A 21,911-nucleotide genomic window follows, 5' to 3' on the forward strand; every position below is an offset into this window, starting at 1 on the left:
GCCTGACATCCTTTATTGTTAGTTATAGAAACCTGACAGCTGTTACGTATATATGAAATTGGTAGGATTACATACGTAAACATTCAAACACTGATGCTAAGTCATTAGAATCCTTTTCAAGTAAACTTATAGAAAAAGACAATGGTAGCATTCTTTTAAATTGTATGCTAATTTGCAGAAAAATATGTTACATTAGAGACTCCCAAATAAGCTTTAAAAAATAAAATTAACATAGATGAAAACTAGTATATTCAAAACCAGCCTTGAGAGACACTGGAAGAAGCAGGGCCGCTGTGGCTTAGTGGGCAGGAACAGTGAGCTTTTTCAGACTTCTTAAAACTGGGTATAACTGAAGGCAAATTGGTCATATAATAGGAACGAGGGTCCTAGAGTTCAGTAATTAGTCTTGTTCCACTATACATAGCCTATTCCAACTTCAGGCTTAGTATTTTTTTCTCTTTATACTCTTTCCATTTTCAGTCACTTTTAATGCTCTCAAAATGATTTTTTTGGTAAGAGACTTTTCTCATTTGTTTTTGGCACAACAGTAAAAAGGGTTAAACTTTGGTGTGCACAACATTTTTTTAATCATGTGAATAGATATAATAGAAGATATAATAGAAAAGATACTTTTCTCATGTCTGTGGGTTGCAGAGCTTATTTTTTGGCGAGCATCAATGAGTTTACTTTGTAAACTTTTTACATTTTATATCTGTAAGAAAACTTTAAAAGTACTTTGCATTTCCAAAAAATTTTTGTCAAACTAAACTTTAACAGTCAGAGCAGCTATATCTATTAAAGATACAGTGTTCATTAAATGTCTGAAAGCTACCACTGAAAAATACATGAAAACTTCCTTAGAATGCTTCATTTACGTATTTATTAGCTAAGTGACAAATGTTCTTTTTCTAAAGCTTTGTTCAAGTGTGTTTACCTTGAAAATATGACTTGCAAGACAAAACTGGATACCACTTAGTATTTTTCAGAACCCTGTTCTTTCCTCTAATATTGCTAGCACCCTGGCATAGGCCATCTTCCTCACATTTAGACTATTACAATAGCCTGTTGGTGGGTCTGCCAGACACTGCAGTCCATCTTCCATTCAGCTGCCAAATGATTTTCCAAAACTGAAGACTTGACCATGTCATCTCCCTACTCAATAAATTCCAGGATCAAAACTGAAATAATTTATCATTCAAAGCTCTTCATAAACTAGTCCCCCTTTCCCTGCCTTATAACCCTCTCCAGTTTCTCAAGTCTCTCCAACTCCCACCTGTTGTCTTTGAGCCTCCTGAATGTTCCTCAGACAAGATGTCCCCCATGCCTGGAATGCTGTCCCCCTAATTTTTGCCTCTTGGCTTCCTTTAAGTTTCAAGCTAAAATCCTTCTTTATTCAAGAAGCCTTTCCTACTCATCCTTCCCTCAGCAACCTTCTCCAATTCATCCTTGGGAGGGGGACTAGTTTATGAAGAACTCTGAGTGTCAGAATATTTACATTTGATCCTGGAAATGACAGAGAGCCACGAGGGTACAGAGCTTGTTTGCATGTATTCGTTTACCGTAGCTGTCTCTCTTACTAGGGCAGGGATTATCTTTTGTCTTTCTTTGTATCCTTGATATTTGGCACAGAGTCTGGCATGCAGTAAGTACTTAATAAATGTTTACTAATCCATGAAAATAAATAATTGCAATGTTTATATTTTCATTACTCTAGAATTAATTCTAAAGTAACATTCTGAATTTTTTTTAATGGTACTGTCTACAGACTAACACATCTTGAATAGCTATTTTAAAGATAATATATGAATAGAAACCCTATAAATCTGCATATATTCTATGTATAACAATTATTACCAGTTGTATGTATAGAAAAGTAAATCTTCAAAAATGAAGAATGTATCTCAGGTACTCACCACTGGTTTGGTAATGCTAGAAAGAAGGCCTTCAAGTGCTTTTGTTTCTTCATCCTTTTCTTTAAAAAAGTAAATAAAAATGTAAAAATATTTTAAAGAAACTGCACAAATATAAATGTGACTATTTTAATACTGCAACTAATTCCTGAAGTTTACAAATTCAAGCTATTTCTCCTGAATTTCCATTTAACATCTTGCTGCCAGCATCCTTTTGCTCTGGCTTAAATATCTCTTCCAATGTTATTTCTGAAGCAGTAAATAAAATAGAAAACTTTAAAAGTCATTCATTTTTTATGACCAAAAAGTAAAAAAATTACTTCTCAAAAATAAAAAGTGAAAATGCTGGCAAGCAAATTAGACAGTGAAATGTTACATGGCCCAAGGAAGACTGTACTTGTGAAATTCAAGTTCCTTAATTGCCTAAGAAGGTAATGGAGGGCCTGTCGCATGACATGTTTTAATCATAGGGTCAGTGACTGGATTTATGACTTATTAGTACAGAAAATTCCCTCTCTACCAATGCAGGCACTTTCTCAGGAGTCTTAGGAAGCTGCTCCAAGCCCTCATGAATTGTCCAGGGGTTCCACAGTCAAGGGTGAGCGACAGGTAGGCCTGGATTTCAGTTACTTCTGGCTCTGAGGAAGTGGATGGAGGAGTGCTTACTCAAAGTCAGGAAGATCTCAATTCAAGTTCTGTGGTCATGGTGAGCTTTAACCATATCTTTCTAAAAAGATAAGTGCACTTCATCTCACTAGAATTAAGAACCTCCACTGATATTTCTGGAAACTGAAGCAGTGAACTACTCAGTGACTCTTACAGTTTCCCAGAAGACTACAAAACTATTAAGGCTGGAACTGATAAAGAGAAAAATTATGAGGGTTTAAAGTCATAGAATGTTTATGGTTATTCATGTGAAAGGAATGGAATTTCATGGTGGGAAAGGATAAAGTCAAATTTAAACTACTGCATGGAACTAGAGGAGGTAGGAAAGATAAGAGAAGCTATATTTTAATAGGTTTCCTGAAGTTTATTTTTATTTACCTTTCCTTGTTCCAGATTACTTAGTTGAGTGATTTGCTACATAACATAAATTAGAACATGAAGTATCAATTTATCCAAACTCACTTAACGATAAAATGAGTTGAGAAAATAACTTATTATATAATGATGCATGCTAAAAGACATCAGTGTTCTTTACTGTTATTATCTTGTACATTTAAAAACAAGTTTTTAGAAGATTTATAAAAAGGGCACCAGTTTCTATTTCTAAATTATCATGGTCAAACAGAATTATGTGCCTCAATGTTCCCATGACACTCCTCTGGGGTGCTACATGAGGTAAAACTGACACAGTCCCGGTTTACAACTAAAAACAGATTATCTGTATCCCAAAGAGATAGAAAAATGACCTGTATGTACAAAAATATCTATAGCAACTCATTTCGTGATGGCAAAAAATTGGAAATTGAGGGCATGCTTGTAAATTGGGGAATGGCTGAACAAGTGGCATATGATTGTGACAGAATACTATTGTGCTAAAAGAAATGATGGGGGTGGGGGGAGGGTTTCAGAAAAACACAGCAAGACCTATGTGAATGGATGCAAAGTGAAATGAGAAGAACCAGGAGATCATTGCACACAGCGCACAGTTAACAGCAATGTTGTAATGATGTTTGGCTGTGAAAGACTTGGCTACTCCGATCAATACAATGATCCGAGACAATTCTAAAGGACTAATGATGAAAAAATTCACCTTCAAAGAGAGAGTGGATGAACTCTGGGGGCAAACTGAAGTAAAATTTTCTCACATTATTTTTCTTTTCTTTTCATTTAAAATATGGCTAATATGGAAATATGTTCTGAATGATTTCATATGTATAATTAATATTGCATTGCTTGCCCTCTCAGAGGGCATGGAGTGGGGTGGGAGGAAAGAAGAGAATTAGAAACTCAAAATTTTAAAAGAAAAGATGCCAAAAATAAATACAAAAAAAAAAAAAAAAGAAAAAGGAAAAAATACACACTAGCACAGGATAAGAATATAGGACAGCTTATATTCCAGTTTGATTGTAATTAATAGCCTGCAAAGAGCTAAAGATGAAAATTACCTGGAGACATCTGCACATTAATCAGATTGTGGAGGATTTTTAAATAGATGTTATAGAGGATATATTTCACTCCACAGGAAACAAGGAGTTATATATTATATTTTAATATAACTTTTATGGACAATTTCTGCTATGGAATTTGGGATTGTATCAACAAAATACAGACTCAATTAAATTTTTTTACTCTCAAGATGGAAATATAGTTTGTCATTTCATATAAATGTCAGTTACTATTTTAAAACTAAATTTATTGAAATCTGTCTCATTTCAATTTTGTATCTCCTGCAACAAAGTTTCTTACATTTTCCAAGTAATCAGTAAATGTCTAAAAACAACAACAAAAACAAAACAGACATTAGGAAGAATATCTAGAATATTTAGAACAAGAACTTTCCAACACATCATGAAATAATTCAAGACAAAGAAGGCTATAAACAACTAACTAAAATAAAGGGGTCAAAAGTCCTTGAGCGCAGAGTGTATATAAATAGCTTTAATTTAGTCTTTACTTACACAATATTCGGTAATACACAGGGATTAGTGCTCATAATTTCCTTGAAAAAAGACAATCAGTACTGGGTAGGAAAAGAAAATCATTACTTTCTTCCTACTTGGTTGGGAAAAGGTCACATAAGAAGGAGAATTTAAGGGGAAAAATCAGGAGGAAGGAGGGAAAGCAGATTTCGTAAAGCTGGAAGAAAACATTACTCTTAAGTATTAGCAGTAGATTATACCAAAGTATAAAAGTAAGGAATGAAAAGAGGTATAAGAGAGTAGTCAGAAGGCAGTTATGGGCAGAAGATAAGAGTTGAAATCAGTGGTGTGAAAGGATTTTGAAGCAGATAATGTAGAATTTTGTTTTATCTCCTATTTTTCTCTCAGAAATTTCTTCTGGACAGGCAACAGGCCATTTGAGAGAACCCATGTAAAGTTTCCCTACTCATACCATGGTCAAATGGAACGAAACTGCATTTTCAAAGCCGTGAAATGGGCTTTTAATCTGCAAATTTACTTTGCCACTATAGAAATAAGTACATTATTAGACTGAGGTTTTATTATGAGAAAAGTTAACAGGTTAAACAAAATGTGAGAGAGGAGGGAAAAAAAAGATTAAACAGCAATAGAAAAAAATGGTATTTTAATTACCTTCTATTTCTGTATCCATTTGTGAGACAACTTTTCCTTTTCCTGATTTATTCTTTGCTGATCCTGTGCTTACGCCACTCACATTATGTCCTTTTATAAGTCCATTATGTTCATTTGTAGGAGAAGGACATTTCTGAGGTGATGATGGTGGGCTACTCAATTTATCTTTCTGTGATCCCTGTCGATCTTTTAATTTCTTCTGTAAACGTTCGTAAGTTTTACTAGATCTTTCGTCTCTAAAGTTAGATCTACCATGTGTAGACAGTGAATCTAGAAACAAGAAATAAAACAAATTAAATCACATTAAGATGCTTATGAAAGCGTGAAATAAGCAAGTCAGTAGCAGATACTTAAAAGATATGTGAATAAAAATCACATCACAACCATAATTATAGATAAGACTTCTAAGAGTGATTTTAGAGATAAAATCAACAGTATTCACAAATGATTGATTGTAGAGGGTGAGAAAGAGAAAAGGAACAGATGATTTTGAAAGTTCAAGTCTGGATAACTGAGAGGATGATTCAACCACAAGAAAGAAGGGGAGGAGGATTTTGAAGTGAGAGTTCAGTTTTGGACATGATAAATGTGAGGTGGCTGTGGTACAATCAGGTGAAAATATCTCACAAATGAAATAGTGAGTTTGGAATTATGAGGAGGAGTAAGGGTTAGAGATTTTGATTTGGTGGTTACAAAAAAGTGATAAATGAAATGGGAGAGGACACAGGAAAATAGTGTAAAGAGAGAAAAGACTTTTGGGGTTCCCACATTTAGGGTCTGGGACAGGGAAGGGAATCCAGCACCTGAGACAGAGGAGTAATCTAAGAAGTAGGAGAAGAAATTCCTGGCTTATCAGGGAACCCAAAGGAGGCCATGGGTATCAAAACACTGGAGTCAAGAAGGATTGAAAAAGGTACTGGATTCTGAAAAAATGTCATGAGGGGCTTTTTTCAGCTGTTTCAAAAGAGTAACTGTGTATGAAGCCATATTTCAAAGGACAGAAGGCTTTAGTTAGAAAGCAAGTAGTGACAGCAAGTACCAATTGTTTCCAGAAGACTGACAATAAAGAGGAGACAGACAAGAGGACATGGGATAAGGCTGATGGGAATTTTTTTTAGGATAATGAACAAGATTACAAAGAATATGATATTTAGAAATGTGTTCATCTTTGAAAATCCCATTGTAGCATAACAATATGAATGTAACTTGGTAGAATGTAAACTCCTTGAAGAATGGACAATTTCATTTTCTTCTTGGTATCCCCAGTGCCTAACTGCTTTGCTGAATTAGAATTAACTGGATATTTCATCAAATGGGATGCTTATTTTTATATGAAATAGAAATGACCAGTCTAGCAGTCTCAAGTTCCAACCCTCTCATTTTTCATGCAGAAACTATGTGCCCAAGGTCAAACAGGCAGTGGTGAAAAATGGGATTTTTACCCAGGTCTTTTGAATTCAAATATGCATCATGAATTTTCACATTTAATCTATATTACTTACATCTTTGTACCTCCTTGAATGGAAAGATGGTTTTGTTAGCATCCTCACACTGCTGAGCTCAAAAGTACTAGTAATAATGAAAATAATTATGAACAGCTGACAGTAGTTTCAGGGCTAAAAAGTGCTTTATGCATCATATTACACTTGAGTAATGGATTGATATGGTAGTTATATGTAACACAATCATTGCCAGTTGAAGATAATCAAGAAATGGCATGGTGTTCATCAACAGGAGGATGTTTTTTTTGTTAAAGGAGTTTGTTAACTTTCAAGTGTATACTTACTTACCTAGATCTCCATATACCTGTGAAGGATGATACTGTGGTATATACTGTGTTGTCATATCTCCAGTTCCTGTTACTGGTGAGTACATGTGACGAGGTGGAGGAGGCATCATAGCTGGAACAGGAATGAAGCCAGGAAGAGGAGGATGAGGAGGTCTGTGTATCACTGCATGACCACTAGGGTGAAACTCTGCTGCCTGGGGAACCACAACAACTCTACGAACACCATTGTCTTCAATGATCTGTTAAGTCCCAGGAAAAGAAAAGATGAATATCAGGTTAAAATTTATTCCTCAAGAACTTAATAGCTTTAAAAGTGTGTTATGACAGAAAATATGAGTTTCTGAAGAGCTAAAGATTAAAGAAAAATTTCAACTGTATTATCAAAATAATTTATTAAATACCTAATTTATATGGTACCATGTGGTGATTTCAAGATGCAAGTAAGGGCAAGGCACTATATGAGGTGCTAAGGATACAAAGACAAAAGTGAGGCAGTTCTACCTACACAGGAACTTCCATGTTTAGCAGATATAAACATAGAAGATGTAAAAGGAAATTTCTAGAGAGAAGAAAGTTTGGAGCAGGGGAGAAGGAATCAGAAAGGCTTCACTAAAGAAATGGTTCTTAAGAGGAACTTTAGAGGAAGTTAGGAGTTGTAGGAGGCTGTGGTAAGAAGGCACAACATTCCAGTTGTGACCTGCAAGACATGAAATGTTATGTATGAGGAACTGGAAGTAGGTCAGCTTGACTGGAAGGTAGAATGTGGGATCAGCCTGGAAAGACAGGCTGGAACCAAGGGTTTTAAATGACAATCTTAATTTGATGCTAGAGGTAAAAGGAAGCCACTGGACCTCTTTGAACAGCTGGGAAACAAGGTCAGACATGTGCCATAGACTATCAATTCTGGATGGCTTCATTTAAAATACTACCCTTTGCAAAGTCCCAGAACCTCAGGAAGTAAATAAAACTGGTACATAGTTAGAAGACTGGATGAGAATTCAGAAGACCTGGCCTTGATGCTGTCATTAACCAACTAGTACTGAAACACTAGGCAGGTGACTTCATTTCCCTGTTTCAGTTCTTCAAATATAAATGAAAACAAGTACCAAATAATTTCTAAGGTCCCTCTTAATTCTGACATTTTATGGTTCTACAAATAAACCCTCTAATTTTAAAATTTAGATTGCCAGGTAATATAGAATTTCTTTTATGCATCTGTAAGAACAAATTATCAATATGTTTAATTACTCTCTTCTCTCCAAAGGCTCTGGATAAAATGCTAAAACAGCACACTAAGTAAACTATTTTCTACTTATTTTTGACTTGTTTCAGAAAGTTGAAGTTGGACAGATATATGACCTCTAGAAAAACGACCTGTTACTAAAAATTAGCAATACTCATTTATATGCACTTCATAGAACGGCAAAGACTGTGGGTGCGCTCTCTAGAATTATAACTCCTTCTTATTGATTTTTTTCTCTCTAGTACTGTGTGTCTGGACCGCCAACCTTAGGGCAGATAGTCAAAACCATCTCTCTACCACATTCCCTTACACTTGATTTTTCTAAAGCAGCTTCCTACTGAACTATGGAACAAATTCAAGATCTCTACCATCTACTTCTTTTCCTGTTTTTGCCTCCTCTGATCCTCTCATTTGCTCAAATACTCTTTTGTCTAATGTTCTGATACCCAAAGTTCAGAGACGAGCATTTTTTCCCCTCAGTGTTCAAAGTTCTCTTCCCTCTCTCATTCAAACTCTTTGAAATTTTAAATCTTCCATGAAAACTTCTGAAGCCAATTATAAAGTTTTAATGACTTTCTCTGGGCTCAATTTGAATGAGAAGAACTTCCATGGCTGTTCTCCATCCATATAGCTGAACTACCTTTGCCTTTATTCCTTAAAATGTACTTGAGAAATATTTCTGCTGTACTGCTGTGACATTTTCATTTTGCTGTATGTATATTGTCCTAGAGAAGATCTATTTAGGTGAAGCCATATGGTATCTATCTATCCTAGGCAATGTGAAAACATTTTAAGGGGACAAGGCAGGAGTTGTGATGGTGACCTTCAAAATTTTTTTTTTTTGCTGGTTAAAAGAAACACCTAAATTCATTTATTTTATATGCATTTGTAATCTGTCTCTCCTACTATTTTCTCACTTCCAAATGAATAATGACAAAAACAATGAAAAATAAAGTCTTCATAATAAGCACATATAGTCCATCAAAACAAATTCCCACAAGGCATAAGCTCAAAATTGCATTTTAAGTTCATCACCTCTCTGCAAGAGTAATGAATTCATTTGAACCAAATTAACACTATGATCAAAATGTCTGTCATATGGCTATGTGTTATAGGCTACTCAAACCCTACATATGTTTCTTAATGTAAGTTGTGCATAGAAATAGAATATCGTAAAAGCACACTAGGCACACATACATTTTCATTGCTGCTATACTTGATCAATTACATTTTCTTCGGAATTTTCTCCTGAAGTTTCTTGGCTAAAAATCATAATTGTGAAATTACTTTCCATGCTTCTGTCATAGGATGGTACTCAATCAAAATTACCTTGAATCTAGATTTTAAGGTAAATTTTTTAGGAAGCATGAACTTCTTGGAGACTTTTGGTATGCCCTACAGTATTAGAAATATAACAACAAAAATATAATTTTCTTCCAATGAATTCATTTCTCTTGTGTAAAATATAAACATGACCAAGAAATAGAAAGCTGCTTCTTGCCTACGTAGGTAAGATCATATCCAACTGCAAAGCAAACACATAAGAAAAGGCTTATTTGGGTGCAGAGAGTAAAGTGTCATTTACAGGCAAAATCCAGTAATAGTTTTTCAAAAGAATTCCAGTTTGGTAGCTAGAAAAGATTTAAGATAAGAGTGTGACACACATAATGACAGATTTTATAGTGTCTTCAGAGTATTAGAGGAGTCCACAATATATAAAAATATTCAAAGTAGTTCCTTTTGTGGTGGCAAAGAAATATAAACAAAATAGGTGCTCATGCATATGAGAATGGCTATAAAACTGAAGAATATCAACATAACGGTAAGGTAGTGAGCAGTCATCTATTAAGCACTTTCTATGTCTCAGGTACTATACTAAGTACATGCCGTGCAGTAGAAAATGATGAATGTGAGGAATTCAGAGAAACATGGGAGTATTTCTATGAATTAAGAGAGGCAGACTGAAATAAAAAGAACCAAAAAACCAATATATTAAATGAAAAGATAACTAAAAGGAAGCCAAACTCTAAGTAACTAGAAAAACAACAACTTCCATGGTCCTGGGGAATAGTTAATGAAACAAATATCCTTCTTTTCCAAAAAGTGGTGGAATGCTAACTTTTAGCACCTAACTTTTCCTTTTCTTGCGGATAGTTGGAATTCCACAAATGACTGTGACAGACAAACAAAAGGCTTCAAATAAAGTTATTTTCCCCATAAGCTCCAGTTTATACTATCCCAAAACTCCAGAGACAATCACTACCTGCCTCTAGGCTGGCCCCAGAATTTTACAATTTTCATCAACAGCCATCCCACCTAGTGCCTCTAACTAAGGAACTCTAATAAGGTTCCTTTCAAAATCTAAGACACAAACTTGAGAAAATAATCAGTGAACAAGCAATTATTAAGTACTTATTATATACCAGGCCACACACTGTGTGTTAGGGATATAAAGACAAAAATTAAACAGTTGCTGTCTTTAAAGAACTTATTTTCTACTGGGAGAAACAACTTATAAACATAGGGTTCTATGTTTATAAACAAACACAGTAATATAAGGGAGGGAAAAGCTAGGGGATCAAGAAAGACTTCTTATAGAAAGGTTGTTCTTGAAAGAAGATAAGGATTTTGTGAGTAGTAAGTGCTTTTCAGGCATGATGGAGAGGTTCAAAAGCAAAAAGATAGGCGATGAAATGTAGTAGGTCTATTTGGCTGTAATATGTATGATGGGGAGTGACAGGCATTAAGTCTGGAAAGATAAAGGAGATTTACTCAATCCTAGAGACAAGAGGGAAACATGAGAGCTCTTTTAGAAGCGTCCCTCTAGCATTCTAGAGGATGGACTGGAAAGGGAAATATTTTGAAGCAGGGTAACTATTAGGAGGATGTTGTAATAATCTAGCTAGAGATGATGAGGGCCAGAATTAGTATTGTGGTATGAAGACATCTATTTTTTTCCTCTTTTGCATCTAGTCTGTTTTTTTGCTACCAAGAATAGTACTGCAATGAATATTTTAGTGTAGATAGGAATTTTCTTTTTCTAACTTCCCAACAGTTTATGCCTTCCAGTGGAGTGGAGTCTCTGTCACAAAGCATGGGCATTTGATCATCTTAATAAATCCTAATTCAAAATGATTTTCAGAATAGTTGGGCCAAAAATTCACACCTATACACATTATATTACTGTGCTTCTAATTCTATAGCCCCCAATACTATTTTCATCTTTAGTCATGTCTGCCAACTTAATAGATAAGGTTTAACCACAGAATTGAAACTTTTTGTTCTTAAAAACATCTCAATAAACTATATTTTCTACCTGAATAAATACCACAAGGAAGCTACTTCACTGGTTTGCCCAGAAAGAGTTGCTCATTTATCAATGACATGCAAGTTTACTAACTCAACAAAGATCTAGGTTTAGAATTCCCCATCTTGCTGCCTCTTCAAATTGTCAATCATATACAGAAGGCTTAGTGAAGTCATTTGAGTCATTACCCCTAACCTGGAGCTGAGGGACCCAGCAATAAGTGGCAGTGAAGAATAGAAAGGGATGGATGAGAGATATGGAGAATCTTAATAATTTTCACTCGTGCCCACACTCAGACATGAGTTAGCTTTTCTAATAGCCAACCACAATCCTACTGATCTGCTTAATCCTGCTTTTTTCCCCCAGTTTCCACTGAAGACTTGCCTCTTTTTTTCCTCTGCAATTTTTCTTTTTAATTTTTAAACAACAGTATTTTATTTTTTCTAATTATGTATAAAGACACATCATTAATATTCATTAAAAAATTTTGAGTTCCAAATTTTCCTCCATCTCCTTCCTCTCACCCTTCCCTAAGATGGTAAGCAATTTGATATAGGTTACATATGTACAAGCATGCAAACATCTTTCCCTATTAGTCATATTGTAAAAAAATAAAAAAGACAGAGACCAAAAGGGAAAAAAAATGAAAATAGTAAGCTTCGATCTGCATTCCCACTCCATCAGTTCTTTCTCTGGATGTGGATAGCATTTTTCTTCCTGAGACCTCTGGAATTCTCCTGGATCACTAGATTACTGAGAATAGCTAAGTCATTCATAGTTCTTCATCATACAATGTGGCTGTTACTGTATACATTTTTGCAATAGTACATGTTAAGTCTTTCTGGAGTTTTTCTGAGAGCATCCTGCTTGTCATTTCTTATGCCATCACAATCATACACTACAATTTGTTCAGTCTCTTATTGAGGGATATTCCCCTCAATTTCCAATTCTTTGCCACTACAAAAAGAGTTGCTATAAATATTTTTGTGCAAGTAGGTCCATCCCCTTCTTCTACCCTCCCCCTCTCTCTATTTATCTTTTTGGGATACAGGTCTAGTAGAGCTATTGCTGGATCAAAGGGTATACACACAGTTTGACTGCCCTTTGGGAATAGTTCCAAATTGATCTCCAAAATGCTCAGATCAGTTCACAACCCTACCAACAGTGTACTAGTGTCCCAATATTCCCACATACATTCCAATATTTATGATTTCCTATTCTGTCATATTAGCCAATCTGATAGTTGTGAGGTGGTACCTGAGAGTTACATTTTTCTAATCAGTACTGATCTAAATTATTTTTTCATATGACTATACCTAGCTTTGATTTCTTCATCTGAAAACTAGAGGCTTGTCTCTTTAAATCATTGCTACTCTCACCAGTTTTCAGCCTCTCCTTATCTTGTTACCTAACAATACATCCAAATTCCTCTCAGTCTGGAAAAAAAATCAACAAAAATATCCCCCTAAATTTAACCTTACCATTTCTTCACACTGTTACCCTCTATATTTCTTCCTTTCACAGTCAAGTTAGACAACTTACTACTTGTCAGAATTTTTTGTATAGGTTTGGACTAGACTCAGAGATCACTTTTTGAGATTATATGATCTTTCCATACCTTTGATGTCCTAGAAATAAAAGTATAAATTTTTATACAATAATTTCATTCTATTATCTTATTTTTCATTAATGTTTTATTGATGCCTTTTATATTTGCCTCACAGATATTTATAGATGCAATGCCATGAAACCAATAGATACTGTGGTCCTACCACTTCTCCAAAGAAAGGAGGGAGTGCCTTTATACCTTCTGTTCTTTGGGGTGCCAAGGCTGGTCATTACAACTGCACAGAATTAATTTCAGTATTATTTTTGTTTACATGATTTTAGACACTGTAAATACAATTTTCTTGGTTCTTTATACTTCTCTCATTATCATTTACTTCGCACCAGTTCACACAAGCCTGTCTATCCCAATTTCTCTGAATTTCTCATAGGGCAAAAATAATTCATTATATTTACTTAGCACATGTTCAGTTGATCAATGGGCATCCAATTTTTAATTCTATTTTTTGCTACTACAAAAATACTGCTATAGAAATTTTGGTATATATGAAGACTTTCCTCTCTCTGTTCTTTTTGGGTTGTATGTCCAGCAGTGGGGTCTCTGGGGCAAAGAATATAAACAATTTAATGGTTATTCTGACATCATTCCAAATTGTTTTCTAGAACAACTGGATCAATTAAGAGCTCCACCAACAGTGTAATAGCTGTCTTCCTGCAGCTCCACCAGAACAGTGAATAGATTATTTTTATCTTTTGTAACCTTTGCCAATTTACTGGGAACAAAGTGAAACTATTTTCATTTCTCTTGCTATTAATTTGGGGCAATCTTCAAAATATACATTCTTACGTTCAGAAGAGCAAATGGAGTACATGTGAGTTAAGTCTTTTTAAAAACAAGATCTATCAATTAATTAGTTAAGATTAATAATCAAATATTAATAATCAAAGTTGTATTTCTTTCCAAATAAATGTGTTTGCCTTACCAGAGAAACATTACTCTACTTCAAAATAAATACAAACTTATTAGTGGAGAAGGAGAACAAATCAGTTATCTGACATAACAAGGAATCAAAAAAAATAATAGCACTAAGTTCTTTACGATTTCAGAGTTTCACAAGACCATGATCATTCTTGGTAATCATATTTTTAGCATTTTCATAACAAAACAGATTAATTTATGAAAAAATCTTAACATTTTAAAAATCATATATCACATATTAGATAAGTAAACATTTAAAGAATATTCAGTTTTTCCTAGTATACATTAAATAAATTAAAGTAAAAACCATCCAGCATGAAAATACTCTGAAATGGTCTGAGAAAGGATAAAGATTCTTCTTTCCTACATGATTTAGTAACTGAACTGCCAGGGGGCAAAAGACTGGGAAACAAATGAACATTGAAGTTGCAGTTTGCTCAACTATTATTAAGAATTATAACACAATATTTGAAAACCAACATTCACATTCATCTTCTTCCCAAACTTTAAAATCTAACAAGTAATATTTTCAGAGAGGAAAAACATATTTAAAAACAGGTGCATTTATAACAATGGGATAAGTTTTATTAAAATAATGTTTATTAAATGAATATATATAAATGAATGGGATCCAAAGTTCTAGCATCTATATATTACCAAGTATTACAAAACTACAGATTTAGAGTTGGAAGGAATCTTAGAGGTCCAAGTGGACCAAAATGAGGTACAGGCACAGTAAGTGACTTGCCCAATGCCATCCAGGAAATAGTTGACATGATTTAGTACACTAATATCTTTTTCAATAGTTTCAAAGTTAAAGTTTTTTTCATGACTATCACACATGTGTGCATGTATATATTTATGTACAGAAATATAATATAATATACATACCTGTGGGGCATATCCAGGAGGCACGTAAATAGGAGGCACTGAACCATTTGGTGACATCATTGGAACCTGAGCAGGACCTGGATAAGTTACAAAAATAATATTTCAACATAATATTTTTAAACAAATTGAAATCTTAAATAGCCCAAAATACATTCTAAATTAACACTAGCTATATCAAAATATACAAGAAAACATCTAACCAGTAGAAATACAGCTAAAATTACCACGAAAAGGGATTCAAATAATTCTTATGCATAACTCATCACAGAAGTCACTCTGAAAAGTGATTATACAGTGACTCCCTTTCTCTGGAGGAAACTTTGCCTTAACTATCTATGCAAAATAGATGTGGTACATAAAATGAGTTAGATGACAAAGATACCTAGCAAAAATGGAAGCAGAATGAAATGCAAAAAAGTAGCAGGATTGGTTTAATCTACAGAACACTGAATCATTTTGGAATCCTCTTTATGTATGTCAGGGCTAGACAGTGGTGCCAGTGATGAGGTCTGCATACTGTAATTCCTTTCTGTAGGATCTGGGTGATTTTTCATAGAACAGACAGCTTAATGGTTGTATTTTCTGCTCAAGTGTTTTTTTTTTTTTTTAATACTAAGTCTTACCTAGAGATGTACTAAAGAAAAATAGCTGAGGCAAATAATTATTTTATTTTACTTAACAATCTTATAGTGATTTGTACTTTCTGCCACACTTCTGAAATATATTACCTCTGGTACAATCCCCATCTTGGACCACTGCTTTGTCATGAGGGAGAACCTTGCACAGTTTAATGAAACTATGAGCTATACTGGGCAAAGTTACCCAAGATGGACAGATCACAGTGTAGAGTTCTGACAAAGGTGTTCCACTGGAAAAGGAAATGGCAAATCACTACATTATCTCTGCCAAGAAAACTCTATGGACAATATACTAAAATGATAAAAGAGATGACACTGGAAGATGAGCCTCTCAGGTCGGAAGGTATCAAATACATTTCTGGGGAAGAGTGGAGGACAACTACAAGTAGCTCTAGTAAAAATATGAATGAAGCAGCTGGGCCAAAATCAAAAGGAAGCTCAGCTGCCAATGTAACTGATGCTGTAAAGATCAGCGCTGCATAGGAACCTGGAATTGTACAACACTACATAGCAATTTAAAAGGACAGGAAGGGATGAATCTAATTCAGGTGATAATTACATCTGTGGCTAAGAATCTCTTGGAAGAAATGGAGTGGACCTCAGTCAATAAAAGGAAAAGAAAAACAGTACTGGAGTGCATTCTCAAAAATGACAGAATGACATCTGTTCAAACCCAAGGCAAATAATTTAGCATCGCAATAATACAAGCCTGTAATCCAAACATCAATGCCAAAGAAGCCAAAGTCAACCAAATCTATGGGAGACGTACAACATCTTCTACAAATAATGTCAAAAAAAGATGTCATATTTATCATAGAGGATTGGAATGCTAAAGTAGGAAATCAAAAGATAATTGGAGTAATAAAAATGAAGCAGAATAGAGACTAATAGGTTTTGTCAAGGTAACTCACTGTTTACAAACACACTTTTTTTCAACAACTGAAATGGTGATTCTACACATGGACATCACCATATGGTCAATCTAGAAATTAGACGGAGCCAAATGTGGGAGAAGGGTTCTCTATACAGTCAGTTAAAACAAGACCTGGGGCTGACTGGCTCAGATCATGAACTTCTTATAGCAAACTATGTACTTAAATTGAAGAAAATAGTGAAAACCAATAGACTACACTAGTATGACCTAAATAACACCCCTTATGAATATGAAGTAGAAGTGATAAATAAATTCATGGGTTAATCTGGTAGCTAGAATGCCAGATTTCTGGACAAAGGTTTGCAATATTGCATAGGGGGCAATAACAAAAAAAAGCATTCCAAAGAAAATGAAGAGCAAGAAAGCAAAATGGCTGTCCAATGAGGTTTTACAAATAGCTGAGGAAAGGCAGAAGAGGATAGCAAAGGAAAAACAAAGACATAATCAACTGAATGCAGAATTCCAGAGAAGAGCAAGGATAAGATTTTCTTAAATGCAAAGAAATAGAAGAAAACAATATAATGGGAAAGTCAAGAAACCTCTTCAAGAAAATTAGAGCTGTGAAGGGAATGTTTCCTGCAAAAATGGGCATGTTAAAAGACAAAATAGTGGAGACTTAATAGCAGCAGAAGAGGTTAAGAAGAGGTGGCCAGAATATACAAAAGGAATGTACAAGAAATAATTAACATCACTGATAACCATAATGATGTGGTTACTAGTCTAGAGCCAAAATCCTGGAGAATGAAGTCAACTGGGCCTTAGGAAGAAGCATTGTTAACAGCTAGTAGAGATGATGGAATTCCAGTTGATTTGTTTAAAATCCTACAAGATGATGTTGAAGTGCTGCACTCAATCAATACACCAGCAAATGTGGAAAACACAACAGTGGCCACTGGAATAGAAAAGATCAGTTTACATCACAATCCTAAAGAAAGGCAATGCCAAGGAATGTTCAAATTATCAAACTCATTTCACATTCCAGCAAGTCTATGGTTAAGCTTTTGCAAGGAAGGCTTCACTAATATGTGAACCAAGAATTACTGGAAGAGCAGACTGTTTTTCAAAGAGGCACAGGGACTACATACCAAATTGGCAACATTTATTATATTAAAGAGAAAGCAAGGGACTTCCAGAAAAAACATCTATTTTTGCTTCATCAGCTACATTAAAGCCATTGATATAGTGAATCACCACAAAACATGGCAAGTCCTCAAGGAGATGGGAGTACCAGATCATATTATTTTTCTCCTGAGGCACCTGTATATGGGCCAAGAGGAACAGTTAGAACTGAACCTGAAACAACTGATTGACTTAATATTGTCACCTTATTTAACTTATATGCATAGTACATCATGAGAAATGCCAGGCTGAATGAATCAAAAGTTGAAATTAACGTTGCCAGGAGAAATATCAACAATCTTTGATATGTAGACGGTACTATTCTGATGACATAAAGTGAAAAGGAATTAAAAGGCCTCCTTATGAGGGCAAAAGAAGAGAATGTAAAGACTGGCTTGAAGCTCAACAGGAAAAAACCCCACCAAAGATCTTGGCAATGGGTTCCATTACTTTCTGAGAAACTGAAGGAAAAGAAATGGAAGCAGTATCAGATTTTATATTCTTGGCCTCAAAAATCACTGCAGATGATGACTGCAACCATGAAAATAAAAGATGCTTGCTCTCTGGAAGTAACACTATGGCAAATCTGGACAACATACAGAGACATTGCCTTGCCGACAAAAGTGTGTATAGTCAAAGCTTTTCCAGTAGCAACGTATGGCTGTGAGTGTTATGTGAGAAAAGCTGCAGAATCAACACTTTAGAATTGTGGTGCTGGAGTAGACTTAACAGTCCGTTGAACAGCAAGGAGAAATTAATTCAGGTTATTTCCTGTAAACTCAAATACTGAAGCTAATAATTAAATATTTTGGACTCACTGGAAAAGACCCTTATGTTGGGAAAGACAGAAGGCAAGAGGAAAAGGGGATGGAAGAGGATAAGATGGACAGGTATGGGAACAATAAACATGAAACGAGACAGATCTTGAGAGACAGTCAAGGACAGAAGGGCCTGGTGTGACCCATGGGGTCACAAAGACTTGGACATGACTGAATGACTGAACAACAATTGGTATGATCTTCTGGATTTTCTCAAAAGATAAATTAGTCACCTTTTCAGTTTCCTGAATTTCAACCGGTTTGAACAACATTTGGAAAATTTCTTCAACCTAAAATTTACTTCAACTTTTTTTTTATGAACTTAAACATCACATAAAATAAGCATTTTCAAATATAAAGCTGAACAGAAGAGTACTGTCAATGAAAATATACAGCAATATCACAGTCTGCTTTCCTTTCAAGTATATTTTAGATTAAAAAATGTAACTTTTAAAACTGCACTGTTTGCCCATGTTTATTCTTGCTTCCCCTCCCCCATTTTCTTCTGTGCATTTAAAAATATGACTCTCTACTTTTCTTTTCTTTTTTTCAGTTTTGTTGCTATCCTCCCCTTTTCCTTCCTGTCAATTGAGGGAGAAAACCCACAATTCTTTAAAACACATTTTTCCATCCACCTTCATTAGGGAGAGTGGTCTATGGTTTTCTTTCTCTTTCCTTGGTTTAGGTATCAAAACCATAAGTTTACTATAATTTGGAAGGATTCTTTTTCTATTTTTGTCAATAATTTGTATAATGATGGAATTATTTGAATATTTGACAGAACTCATCTGTAAATCTACCTGGTCCTTGAGTGTTTTCTTTGGGAGTTGAATTATGTCTTATTCAATTTCTTTTTCTAACATTAGGGTTATTTTTAAACTCTCTATTTCTTAGGTTAATCTTGGTGTTTTATATTTTTATAAATATTCATTGCATTTAAATTTTACTGATATATAATTGGGCAAAATAATTTATTCTAATTTCTTCATTTCTTCTCCATTTGTTCTAAATTTCCTTTTCCATATTCATAAACTTCTTATTTGGCTATTCTCAGTACTTTCTTCTTTGTTGTAAATTTGAATTATGTCATTACTGGACATTTTCATTTTGGGTTTTTAGGAAGGGAACTTCAATGAATGAATTCTTTCAGCGGGTGAATTTTTCACTTTGTCCTATAGTTTTAATAGATCTAGGTAGTTTTTATGATTTCTTAAAATAAGGTATCCTAGCTTTTGGAAGGTAGAGGAGGGGAGAGGGACAGGGAGATTTTCAGGCAGTCCTTATATCGTCTTTGATGTCTTCCAGATCAGTTGTTTTTAATATCAGATACCTCACTTTTTTTCTGTCCTCTTCCCACTTTCACCCCCTACTCATCAATTTTTAAATTTTACTGTTGTTTTCTCAAGGAGTCACTGCTTTCTATTTGCCCCATTCTAATTTTCAGGGAGTCCATTTCTTGGGTAAGGTTTGTCACTATTTATTCTAAGCAGTTATTTTTCTTTGTCAATTCCTTCTTCCTTAGCTATCATTTCCTTTAACATTATATTTTGTATCTTCCATTTAATTCTTTCCCCAGATACTCCCACAGTCCATGTGGTTTCTTGCTACTAAGGCTCTACTTTGGACTTTTTGTGGAAATAACTCATTCTTTCTAGGTTTATCTACTAAGCTTCTCTGATTTCAAGGACTTTCTTCATTACGTTCAGCATTTTTTTCTGTTTACTCATATCTGCAGCATAAATTTCTGGATGGAGTGTTGTGTTTAGGTCAGATTCTGCTTCCTTCTATACTGCTGGATCAGATGGGCAAGCCCTGCTTGATCTTGGTTGTGGTGGAAAAGTCTTGGCTCTGCCTTCTGTAGGAATCCCTGGGTTTTTGCTGAGTTTCCTGATAGTTCAACTCAGGGTTTTAGCCTTAGATAATTTTCTGACTCCTCCTAGTACAATGCTAAACCTGGAGTTAGCTCTTGCTGTGAGCCTGACAAGGCCCTGACCAAATGTGTCTGTGCTAGTAATAGGCCTCCTTTTAAGACATGAGGCACTTTACCTCTGAAATGCTACTCTTGCCCTCTCTCTCCTGCTTGTGGCTTCTGTGTAAGTAGTATGGGTTACTTGTGCACTAGGCCTGTACAAGCACTGATTTGCTTTTGTCTCCTCTCACAGTTCAGGTTGGGCTGCCAAGGTTTTTTGTTTGGCCTTGTCTTATGCAGAAGGACAGACTGTGAGCTAAGTGTGATTTCATTCTATCTCCTCAGAACCTGTGATTCAGTTGTTGGTCTTGTCTCATCTCTTGCCATGAGAACTATCTGCTTGTATGCTTTTCCTCCCATCTAAGTTTGGCTGTCTCACAGCTTACATAGTTTTCTGGTAGTGTTTTTCTAAAGCCCAGGGCTGGAAGTGTTATTGTTTCCCTTTGGGTTTCTTTATCACTGGTTTTTAGAGCTTTACTGGGGTATCTGTGGGGCATTTAGGCTCCTCTAACTCCAAACGGACCTCCACCATAATTCTTTTTGTTTATATTAAAATTTTCTCTCAAACTTAGTCATTTAAAAAAGCATCAAAAACATTATACGTGTCTACCATGTATCAGGCACTGTGCTAAATGCTGAGGATATAAAGATATAAAGGAAAAGCTCATCCCCTCATGGAGCTTATAGTCACAGGGAATACTCTATATATAGATCAAGTCTTTAAAAAAATGGGTGGGAGTTGACTTTTAAGAAAGGGTAGGGATCAGGAAAAGTCTTAAGTGGAAGGTGGTTTGACCTAAATCTTGAATGGAATTAGGGATTCCAAGAGGCCGAGATGAGGAGGAAGAATGCTCAGCTTAGGCAGAGACACCAAAAGGAAAAACTGAGTGTAGTATCAGGAGGACAAGCAAGTAGGCTAGTTTTCCATGAAGAGGAACAGACAAAAAATAAAGATGACAAGGGGGTGAGAGAAATTAGTGAGATATTGCCCATAGGTAGATGAGTTCTTTTTTTAAAAAGTATGACTGAAAGAGAGGAGAGATAGAAGAAGATGGTTTGAGGGAACAGCACAGTTCAATTGAAGTTTTTTAAGGATGGAGGATACCTGGATATGTGTGTGGGCAGCAGGTAAGAAACCATTCAACTAGGAAACCCTTATTAAGCACATACTATGCACCAGAAACTTTCCTAAGCAGTACATATACAAAGAAAGGCAAAAGATAGCTCTTGTTCTCAGGAAGCTCACAGCCTAATGGGGGTAAACCAATGCATAAAGAGAAATTGAAGATTAAAGAGTGAGTTGAAGATGATTGCCAAAGAGATAGGAGGAGACAAGAGGAGATAAGAGAGGATGGGATCAAGAGTAAAAATTGAGGGGTTGGTTGGCAAGAAGAGAGAAACAAAGGAAGAGAAAATGTGGAAAATGGAATTTAGGATATAGGACTGAGGAGAAGAGGGAACTCACAAAAGACAGCTCCAGTTTTTCTTGGT

General features: G+C 35.1%; 1 protein-coding gene across 12 annotated transcripts in view; it reads right to left on the reverse strand.

Moving 5' to 3' along the window:
• Positions 1-21,911, reverse strand: part of FNDC3A (fibronectin type III domain containing 3A) — a 213,810-nt gene that overhangs the window by 56,626 nt on the left and 135,273 nt on the right. For all 12 annotated transcript variants that reach the window (XM_072610542.1, XM_072610537.1, XM_072610543.1 and 9 more), the window contains 4 exons: positions 14,943-15,019; positions 6,958-7,195; positions 5,168-5,437; positions 1,914-1,972 (listed from right to left, as the gene is read on the reverse strand). In XM_072610542.1, coding sequence (XP_072466643.1) covers positions 1,914-1,972; positions 5,168-5,437; positions 6,958-7,195; positions 14,943-15,019 — 644 coding nt within the window. The remainder of the gene's footprint in view (positions 1-1,913; positions 1,973-5,167; positions 5,438-6,957; positions 7,196-14,942; positions 15,020-21,911) is intronic.

The sequence above is a fragment of the Notamacropus eugenii genome, chromosome 5 (genome assembly GCF_028372415.1).
Source record: "Notamacropus eugenii isolate mMacEug1 chromosome 5, mMacEug1.pri_v2, whole genome shotgun sequence".
Classification (NCBI taxonomy): domain Eukaryota; kingdom Metazoa; phylum Chordata; class Mammalia; order Diprotodontia; family Macropodidae; genus Notamacropus; species Notamacropus eugenii.